This window comes from Poecilia latipinna, unplaced genomic scaffold (genome assembly GCF_001443285.1).
Source record: "Poecilia latipinna isolate Pla-1442-1.1 unplaced genomic scaffold, P_latipinna-1.0 Scaffold405, whole genome shotgun sequence".
Classification (NCBI taxonomy): domain Eukaryota; kingdom Metazoa; phylum Chordata; class Actinopteri; order Cyprinodontiformes; family Poeciliidae; genus Poecilia; species Poecilia latipinna.
The window spans coordinates 300262-311336 of NW_015113021.1; the positions used below are offsets into that span (position 1 = coordinate 300262).

The 11075-nt window shown below is 38.9% G+C and overlaps 1 protein-coding gene across 1 annotated transcript in view; it reads left to right on the top strand.

Moving 5' to 3' along the window:
* The window catches only part of thoc3 (THO complex 3), a 10451-nt gene extending 10033 nt beyond the window's left edge, over nucleotides 1–418 (top strand). Inside the window, exon 6 of the mRNA XM_015037431.1 lies at nucleotides 76–418. Coding sequence (XP_014892917.1) covers nucleotides 76–239 — 164 coding nt within the window. The 3' untranslated portion in view covers nucleotides 240–418. The remainder of the gene's footprint in view (nucleotides 1–75) is intronic.
* The last annotated feature ends 10657 nt before the right edge of the window (nucleotides 419–11075 follow it).

Here is an 11075-nt window from a genome sequence, read left to right on the forward strand (position 1 = left end):
TTTTTTTTGGGGGGGAAATTTTTAAAAGTAAACCAAGGGGGTTTTTTTTTTTTTTTTTTTTTTTACATGTTACAGGTGAGAAGCTGTGGGAGGTTCAGTGCGATTCCCCAACGTTCACAGTCGCCTGGCACCCAAAGAGACCCCTGCTGGCATACGCCTGCGACGACAAGGAGGGCAAATATGACAACAACCGAGAGGCAGGCACAGTTAAACTGTTTGGCCTTCCCAACGACTCGTGAGGAGCTTCAGCTCGTCTGTTGGCAGGAGTGAAATGTTAAAAAGAGGAACTGCAGTAACCATCTGACACCAGCAGGTGGTGCAACTTTCCTTACTTTGCTCTGAATCGGCTGATGTCATTCCCTGGTTGTTTTTATACAGTACAAACTCATAGCTGTAAAATATTTTCATGTAACATAAAGCGTGTGTGTGTGTGTGTTTTTTTTTTTAATAATAAAAATGGTTTCTTATTGAAATATCGAATTTAAGGTTTTCCATTAGCAGCTTAGAAAGGTTTTAAACGTACTTCTAAAAATATTAACAGGGATCCACAGTGATTTCACAAGTTGTAACTTGGGAACTATTTTTATAATGTGAAGGGGGAAAAAAATCTGCAATCTTTTGAAGATTCTGATCACAGAGATATGGCTGTGTGAAAATGGATCTGAAAATTAATTTTCCAATGGCAGAAGTCATAGTTTTTTGTTTTATTGCTATAAATTTAAGATCACACAAAAGGTAGTACATCCCACTGTTTGTTGGGTTTTATCTATTAACCAGTCTGTAAACAGAACTTACACAGGTGTTGCTTTTATTGTATTTTGTATTAGAGAAGACGTCAGACATGCACAGCGATCTAGAGGTCAGGAGTTAATTTTTAAACTTATTGAAGTCCTCCATTCTGCACAGATTATTTACAAGTGGAAAACATTGAAGGCAGCCATCAGTCTTCCCAGGAGTGAGCATCCTATCAAATTCACCCCCAATGAATGCTGGGTGAATTGTTTTCCACTTGGGATTTATGTTTATTTAATAAATGGTGATTGAACTCCGTTGTGTTTTCTTTTTTTCTTTATTTGAGGTCAGATTTAAAAAATTTCACAATCAAGTAAAGACCAAACCATTTTTCTTCTAATGTATAAAAGACTAATTTCTTTTTACCGTGATCATTACGAAGGATTAGTCTTGTTGTAGGGCAACTTTTAACGGCCTGAAGCCAGGACTTGAAAACCGGTTCTGGATAGGGCGACAATCTGGGTAAATATCTTTGTTCTACTGTTTCTGGTTAAAATCTGGCTCTTAGTTTGCTGTAGTGCATTGATGTGGTTCAAAACGATGTACTGAGTTTGGATTGTATTTGTCTTTCTGTAGCAGATGACTAGTACTCTGGTAGTCATCTTTTTTTTATCAAATATGACACTCTAATGCAAAAATCCAAGAGCTAGTTTCTGTAAAACTAGTCAGGACTTGGATACCAACACTAATGCTTAATGACCCGGTCTAAAACGGTCTCTTATGCGTGAAATTAAGTTTATTTCCTATAATCAGTAAAAATACTAGTTTTTTTCCACTTTGATGAGGGATATTAAAACATATTGATTTTATAGGCTGAAAGTAAAAGGAAGCATAAGGTGTAAATGTAAATCAGGCCATCAACAGTCAAATCAGAAAGACAACCAGAGACCCTGCAGGCTGCTACATTTGATTCATCGCCCATCATCGTTGCCCGTGATGGGCGCTGGCAATCACACCCATGAATATTGACCGACCTCCTTTCTCCGTCTCAGCTACAGTGAACAACAGCTGGGATCAAGGGAGACTGATGTGATAACACACTCAAGGGCCATCCACCAGCTCTGGGCCACAAAGCTAAATTCAGTTCCAGGTGCTTGGCGCGTCTCATTTACACATCGGCTTTGAAATGAAAACACGCTGCAGCATTTAATTTTTCATGGCTTTTCAAACTGAGATTATTCACTCTTCAGTGCTGAAAGATGAATGTTATTTCTGGCTGCACACAATATGTTTCCCATGTATTTTTACTGACAGGCAGTCAGTTGAAATATGCTCTGAAGTTGAAATGTTCCTTCTAACTTAATTGCACTGGTCGAAAGTTAAAGCACCCTGCTTATCTATTGGCATCCCCTGGTTTAAATATATATTCGTCTGTCTGAGCTATTTAGCACCACAGTATGCCCCATATCAGCTCCTTCCAGCTTTCTTTTACTTTGAAGTCAATAAATAACTCTAATATTTCATCCTCACAGGCCTGAATGTTTTAGGCTCACCACCAGTGAGCCTAAAACAGACGTCTAGTGTCTGACAGTCTTCTGTCGTGACCACTTATCTTCCTCCACCCTGACATACACGCACAGCGTGGGCCCAGATTTAAGGCCTCCGGTCCAGGCCAGTGGCAGCTGGTTGCTTCTTTTTCTCTGAGTCGGAGACCAGCAAGCCTGCAGGATGTTTATCGCCTCGCAGCTTCCTGTCACCTTCGCACGGATGTTGCTGAGCTCCCCCACTGTTCTCCTTTCATTTATTTTGATTTTGTTCAGCCAGGGGAACTGTGGCGTCCAAGAACACGAAAAGGCCCAAAGTCCTCTTATTATCCATGTCTGACCACTGGTGCACCAGAGCTTTGGACATTGTTTTAGAAAGGCTGTAACACCAGATGTGCTAAGATTCTGAAGCATGATGATGTCACCTCTAAATGTTGACATTAGTTCAAAGATAAAACAATTCTGTAAGAGTCAAGATACTTTCTATCCACGTTTTCATAAAGTAAAGCAATAAAATAGGAGCATGAGAAACAAACTTGGCCGGTTTCAAACTGAACTATTTTTGAGTTTTCTCACACAAATTGGTAAAATCAATAGTACAAACTCTTACAAAACCAACATTATCATCCCTTCATTAATTTCATTGTTAAACTAAATTGTTTGATAATAAAACAATATCTGGTGCTTCTTCACAATGAAAGATGCCTTTGACGTCCATTACATAATCTCTGATAAGTGGAAGATAATACCTGGATGGGCATAGATGAGGTTAAACAGAAGAAACGGAAAAGTATTTACTAAAGAGAGCTTCTTAATTTATATTTTCGCCTGGAAACGAGCCCCAATAAGGCACTTTAGGATTTATTTCTTTTTCACAGTTATGTATAAAACAGATGCAACAATGTTAGAGGAGCTCAGAGCATCAATCAGGTTTCACTCTGATCAATATTCCCTTTCATTGATCAGCAGCTCTGTTTAATCACAGACTCAGATGTGCTCCAGCATGACTATCAATCCTATCACATCCTAATGGATGCAGGCAGGGCGTGCTCAAGTGTGTTTGTAGATTTGCATGTGTGCAAGCGTGTTAGTGATCGGTTACACCTTCGCGCGCGCGCGCGTGTGTGTGTGTGTGTGTGTGTGTGTGTGTGTGTGTGTGTGTGTGTGTGTGTGTGTGTGTGTGTGTGTGTGTGTGTGTGGGTTGAGGAAGGGCAGCTGCGTGCAGACAGATAATCAGACCCACCCGTCCATTTGTTTCAGTCAAAACTAATTAGACTCCAGATCGGTTAAAGGGCACTTCCGCTGTTGTGGATAATTGCTGACCGGAGGCCTCTTGATTGATCTTAAAGTTTGGTGCAACATGAGCTTGTGATATCAGTTATTCTTCCAAACGTGTGTTTAATTTCAAGTGTTTAAAGGAAGTACTTTATATTTTATGATAAGTCAATCGACATGTAAACTGTGATTTAATTCCTGCCTGTTTAAAACTTTGGGTCGTTTACTTAAGCTGCTCTCAAGGAAGGTAAAAGTTTTTCAGCCTCAGTGCAGCTGAAGTAGAGTCTAATTGCATATCGGAGGAGTTGCAGCATTAAAATAAATGAACTACTTTCACAATTTATTTGTGGTTACGGTTCATTGTGTTCCCAATCTAATCTAGCGGCTGCCTTAATAATTGTTGCTCTGATCCATTAATGGCGAAAGACGAACCTGGAATCTAATCTTGCTTCACAAAACTTCAGAGGTGCTCAGTGCTTGAAAATTAGATTTTTGAGATTCGATGAGGTGAGGAAAAAAGACCCAACTGGTGTTTGAAGTTAAAGGTTTAGGATATTTACTTTTTGTCTTTTAGTTATTGTTATTGTTAAAGTAAGTCAAAAAGTTTTTGTAAAACATTCATTGAAAAATCCTTCCGGATAAATATTTGCAAGGTTTTTTTTTGTTGTTTGTTTGTTTGTTTGTTTTTAAATACAGATTTGTTTTTGTGTGTGTAATTATCCACCACTGACACCCCTCCACAGATACTGGTAAAAATATGAAAAGTCTTTGAATATATTTAGTCAGTAAGGGGGGATTTTAACTTTAAGAAGTTTTATATTATTTTTACAAAAGTATTAGTACTCAGATAAAGAACAGTACTATGTTCTTTATCTGAAGCATACAGATAAAGAACATAAGGCTCATCTTCTGTACTATCAGTTCACCACACAAGTTTTCTATTGGATCTGCGTCTGGGGCCTCAGATGACCCTAAACTAAGTTTTTTTTGTTTTTTTGTCTTTTTGGATTTGCTCCCCAAATTTCCTTGTAAAGCATTCCGGTATTTGAATCAGTTCATCATTCCATACATTTCAAAAAGATTCCCTGAGTCTTTTGAAGAGAAACAAGCCCAGAGCACCACACACCTTCCACCATACTTAACATTAGGTGTCAGGAGCTTCTGACAGAATCCATTCTTTGTTTCACAAAAGACTCCCGTGATGCGCTTGTTTCTGAAAAGCTTATGTCTTAGTCTTATCTGCCTAAAGCACACATTAAGTCCCAGCAGAGTTTCACAAACTCCCCATGTTTACGTTTGAGATGCCGTCTGATGGTTGTTATGGAGACTTAGCAACCCAATAATATCCCTTATTGTTGCGGTTCTGACACTGACGTTTGGAGAGTTTTTCCATCCATATTCATCCTCATCACTGTGTGTGTTGCTAAGATAAGCTTGAGTCCCTCTTCATCTTTGTTTATCACACTTCCAGTTGAATTAAATTTAGAACTTCTCCTTTTATTGTGATTTATGAAGAGGATGATTCAGTCTGAAATGGTGGTTATTAATACTTTTTAATGGAGGGCAATACCCTGCACGTTTAAATGGTTGCCATTGGTTGCATTCCCTCCTCCCTACATCAGAGCTCTTCTGTTATCCCTTTCTTTTGAGAAGCTGTCTTTAATAAGCTGTGTTGAACCAATGAAATGTGTAAACGATGCTGGACTCTGACCTCCTGGGGAAAGGAACCCTACTAACGAAAACCTTTCCAAGCATTTTAAGTAAACGCCGGTATTGTATTAACTTAGACTTCATCCCATTTGTATGGCATGTTTACCAAGGATGTCACGTCTCCTCTGACTCCTCAGTCTCATGATGCAGACTGTACTCTAGCTGTACCCTAGTGTGAATTTATCATTTCTCAAAGTTTCCCTGCTTTCAGGGAACATATCTGACCGTGTCATTGAAATGCATGTAGGTAGAAATTAGGCTGTGGATAAATGGTAAAAAAAAAAACAAAAAAAAAAAAAAAAAGTGGGTCTCTTCAACAAACCCTGCACGGATGATTAAAGCTGTAGGCCCAGAGTTTATCTCAGACAACAACAAGGTCTATTCTGGTTTCCAATTTGTGGTCTTGACCTTGAGGGAATAAGCAGCAGGATGCAGATTACTGCTTTAACTGGAAGTGCAGAAGTCAGGCTTTCCTCTGAGGAGACGCAGTGAACTGCTGACAGCAGCTACACTCAGCTTGCCCCGCCAAATGCTCCGGATAAAGACAAGAAGCTCCGAGCTGCACAAGCGTTAACTCCCAGGAGGAGACGAGTGGCGGCAGAGTGGGCACAAAGTTACAGATCAACATGTTACAGACTGAAATTTTAGACTTTTACTCTCTCTCTTCCTGATTCTCCTTGTTGTGAGGCTGTGTTGTGTGTAAAGAAGGCGGTCAATAAACGTGGCTTGGCTACACCAGTTTCCAAGACACTATTTTACTAGATATTGAGAAAATGTGTGTAAGCTTGTCAGTTTGAAAAATCTGAAGCAAAAAATGAACTAATTCTTGGTCATTTTGTGCCAGTTTTTGGGAAAAGAAATATCTAGATCAAAATTTCTTATAAAAACAGTGGTGAATGTTTTTTTTTTTTGCCAACTATAATATGAGGCCAAAATAAATTTTTGTCAAAAAAATATTAGATAAAGGTGTATTCGAAGATGGTGATATAGTAGCTCCTTCAAACAGCATGTATACAAATGCAAAATGAAATTTGTTAAATAGCAAGAAACCAAGCCTCAAAGTTTAAAGCAGATATCAAAAACAGAGGCTACTTCCCAGTTTCTGAGCATTGAATTTAGTCATGTTCAAGAATTTCCAGGGTCCATGAGAAACCTGTCCTATTAATAACCTGATATTGTACCGGGGTTGTTTGCTGCAGCCGCTGCCCTTCCACTTTCTCCCTTTGGGCTGCTGTAATGAGAGTCATGTTGTTGCTATTAATCTCATGTTTTCTCCTCCAATCTGCTTCTAACTGCTGAGGTGACTAACAACAGTGATGGATCGTTTTCAGGGGCAGGAGCGATGGCTCATTCACTGATGATAAACTATACTCCTTTCTGTGACTAATGGACTAATCAGGGCTGTACGCCTCGACGGTACACAAAAGGGAGGAGGAAACCGATCTAAAAGAATGGAAGCAAATATAGAAACTGTGTCAGTGAGGGATAGTTAAGTTGATAATAGGTTTTCAGTTCAGATGCAACCTTTACTTTCTTCTGAAACTCTCTAATAATTTGCTTAAGTGTTTATTTTTGTCTCCCGACTTTATTATCAGAAGACAAGCGAGAAAAGCTGTGAGTGATTTTCACAAATCTAGAATCAAGAAATGCAAATTGACCAAAACTGCAATCAATCGAGTGGACTAAGATCTCATCTGAGTAGTGCGCAGATTTTTTTTTTAAACAGCCAATTTATGCTTTTACAGATAGGGGGGAGGGGAGGGGGTGAGAGAAACGAGATAAAAAAAAATAACTTATAAGAAACTTTAGCAGAGAAGGGAAACGAGAAAGTAGAAGTGAGCACATAGGCATGCTGTTAGAAAGGAGCCTAGAGGCAACTGTTACAGAAGATAAGGGAGAAATAGAAGAGTAAACTGCAACTTTGCAAAGATGGAAAAGAAAAGTTAGCGTTATTGGGCTGCTCAGCTAGAATAAGCCATAAAGTTTGGTAAGGAGATGAGTTTGCACGGCTTCTAATTAATAAAACTGACCTATAAAAATAGACAGCATACTGTAACAATGAGCAGCAATTAGTAAACACCTGGTGGAAGTGTGTGTCTGCTGAGCTTATTAAACAAACTTCTTATCAGTCCAACGCTCGTCAGAATGCTGTGAAGGGCTTCATGGAGAAACATTGTTGTGATGACGTGCTGAAGGCGGCGTGTCGGAAAGACCAAGAGCTTCTTAAAGAGACAAAGACCCAATTTCAAGGAGTTAAATTGGAAAGTCAAATTTATTTTAAGTCATGTTTGATATATACAGCAACTGAAGGTAACAAAAATACATTTCATGCTTTAAAATCATCAGGGGTTTAAAATGAAAAGGCAGCTACTTCTAAGACTTCAACATTTGTGAGTTTTGCAAAAAAATAATTATGGAACAGAGTCACCTTTGAGCAGAAGCAGAGAAATGTATCCAGTGAATACCCAGCATGAAGATCCTTTTGTGAAACAGTTAAAGGGCTGTATTATGTATTTTCCAGCCACATAGTGCCGTTTTACAGCACAATCAATGTATTTTTTTGTTGTTGCCGTCAACAGCAGAACAGACTAAGCAGACAATACACACAGGATTTTATTCCCCTCTCCCCCACCCCATGAATGAATTATTCGGCAAGATTGAACTTCACAAGTTTCTTAAGTGACATCTGCCCAACGAGTAAACAGCTTGTGCTCTGTGAGAGTAATTTTATTCATAGAAAACAGTGGCAGCAATTAAATTTGTGGGCTTTTTTTCCTCTCTAAGGTTTTCAATCCAGCAGGCAGCTGAAAAGCTGTGTTTACAGCAATACAAATTACAGTCCCTTGTAAAGACATTCACACCCCTTGAACCTTTTTCCATATTTTTTTCATGTTACAACCATAAACGTCTATGCAATTTTTAGGAGAGTTTAATTAACACTTTTCTGTGAAGGCGTTAGAAGTTTTTTTTTGTTGTTGTTTTGTTTTTTTAGAGAACATCAGTGAATAAACAGCTTCATTAAGACCAATAACACATGAGACAGTCATGCATGTTGTCTGGACACCAACAGACCCAAAGTACATTAATTTGTATCTTTTCTCTGGCAGGACATTGCTATTTAAAGCTGGTTAATGCAGTTACATCCTCACATCTGTTTATTCTTGTGTTGACTGGTGGCTCATGCTTCAAACTTACATTGGTAGGTTCACTGCTGATGTCTGTTTTTCCTCAAAGGTTCACCAACTAGTTCTCAAATCCAGGCCCTGAGAATCAGTGTCATGAAAAGTTTACTGATTAAACTTTGAAATATTTTGTGAATATTTGTCCTTCTGCTCTAATCACAGCTGTAAGCCTTCTGGATACATCACAGCCAGCTTTGCACATCTACAGAGTTAAATGTGTTCCAGTTCTTAATTACAAAATAACTAGCATAGATATGGAGCATCTGAACAGTTTTTCTGCAGGCTCTCAATAAGATTCAGGTGTGGAATTTGACTAGGCCATTCTAATGGATGAATATGCTCTAAATTAAACAAACCAATTCTAGCTCTGTCTGTACGTTTAGAGATTTTGGGCGTTTGGAAAACCTCATGTTCAGCTCCATCCATCTCCCCAACATTGTGGCCACAGCATGACGCTGCCACCACCATGTTTAATCATACAAACTTTGCCTCACACACAACATTTTTATGTTGGTCAGAAGTGAAATTTTGGTCGTATGTGGACAGAATATCTTCTTCCACGTGGTTGATATGTCACCTACGTGGCTTATGGCAAACAGCAATCCACAAACACAACTTCTAAAGACTTTCATCCACCGACAGATCCTCCCACATCGACTGAATGTCTCCAGCTCCTTCAGAGCAAACTGTGTCTCTGAATAATTCACTCTTTTTCTTATCTGTCAGTTTAGGTAAACACTCATGTCCTGATTTGCAGTTGTGCCATACTCTTTCCATTTTGAGATCCTGGGTTGAACAGAGCTCTGTGACATATTTACAGCTTGTGATATCATTTTATAACCCAACCCTGCTTTTAACTCCTCCACACCTTTCTTCCTGATCTGTCTGTCATGTTGCTTGGGGTATGAAACAGAAAGCTGTAAGTCCAATAAATCCAAGTTAAACCATTGATGTTTGTGTTTATAATGCAACAAAATGTGCAGAAAGTTCAAGCATATGGAGCCAGTTTTTTTCAGGAAACATTGTCACCTTGACTGTGGAGAAATGGGATTTGTCACAGCATCATGTCACCTCTAATGGCCGTATCTGATGGATTCCATGCCGTCTGTGATCATCTCTAAAACCTTAAAATGAATCTAGAGCCTGACTGTCAGTCAAGTTATATCTCAACCTTCACACTGTTCAAACAATTAACTCAATGTTTTGTTTTTTTTTCTGTGTCTTAGTTGTCAGATCATGGGTTTACCTGCAAACCATGCTCTGGGGTTGTTTTTCATTCAGCCTTGTTGGTAGAGTGATGTGCAGCGCACAGCACCTGTCCTGTCTGTTTGCTTAGCGTTTGTGCACGCCCCGTGTGTGTTTGTCTGATGATAAATGAGGCTGGTAATGACACTTTAACAATGAGTGCATTAGTGTTCCTGCAGGCTTTACGTCAGCAGCCTCCAGCCGCGCTCTGAAAGCTGTTGACACCTGAATGCAGCGGCGGCACAACTTTTTATTTATGAAGCAGTAAAGCGCCGTCTGCTCCCTGAGCATCTGCTCTCCCTCAACTTCTGGCTCATGTTCTGCTGCTTTTATTGAATTATAAACTCAGTAGAGCTGTAGATGTACATCTTCTTCTTCTATAGCTACTTTCACTTCCAATAACTCTAGTGGCCATCAGGCTTTGACACTCCAGTAATGACTCAGGACATGTTTTATGGCCAACAAACGACTTTCTAACATAGAAGTTAGTGAAGCGGGTTCCTCCAAACAACAGCACGGCTTGTAAAACCCGTAATAAACCAGTAGTAAACTTCAATGTGTTTTTTAGCTAACATCTGTGAGCATTTCAGCTTCTTCTCATAGGCACTTTGGAGCATCGTTTAGCAAACCCATAACAGACACCCTCTGTTATACAGTCATGACTTTTATTGAAAAAAAAAATACTTTTTATAAAAGTTGGATTTAACACAATGAGCTAATGATCAAAAATTGTATTAGTTGTACTAGTAAGGTCACATAAAAAAATAAAGATTATTCAAATTATTGTGGTGGACATTATTAGTCATGAATATCTCCATTGTCTATCTCTGTCTCCAGCAGTCATCGGGCGAGTAGAGAGGTTACAGAATATATTTACTAAGAAAAACTTTGAGGTACTCAATTCTTATTTTACACATTATATGTTTAATGCATCATATGTTTTGTTTAAGTTTCACCACTCTGAGTATTTCAGATTTAGAACTAAAGATCAAATATGAAGTTTGGTCAAGATTCTATAAAAACTGTTACTTTTAATTTTGTGCTGAGTCTAAATCAGCTGTAATAAATTATTCCAGCATAGTTTTTTTCACAAAATGGCGACTAATACTTGCAGAAGAAACATGCGAATAAGAGATACTAGATGACTGATGCCTTATCGTTGTGACGCCCCTTTAACACATGTCGCCCTGGGTGGTGAATAACATAACTAATTATAACCACCACTACAGAGTTTTTAAATTGAATCACTGAAAAACATGAACTTTTTGATTATATTATTGTGCGTTGAGCTGCACCTGCATGTACACAACAAAAATGTTTTCTCATTCAGACCGAGCTGCCATATGCTCTCTCTCCCGTCTTGGAGGAGCTGAGAGGAGGCTGTGAG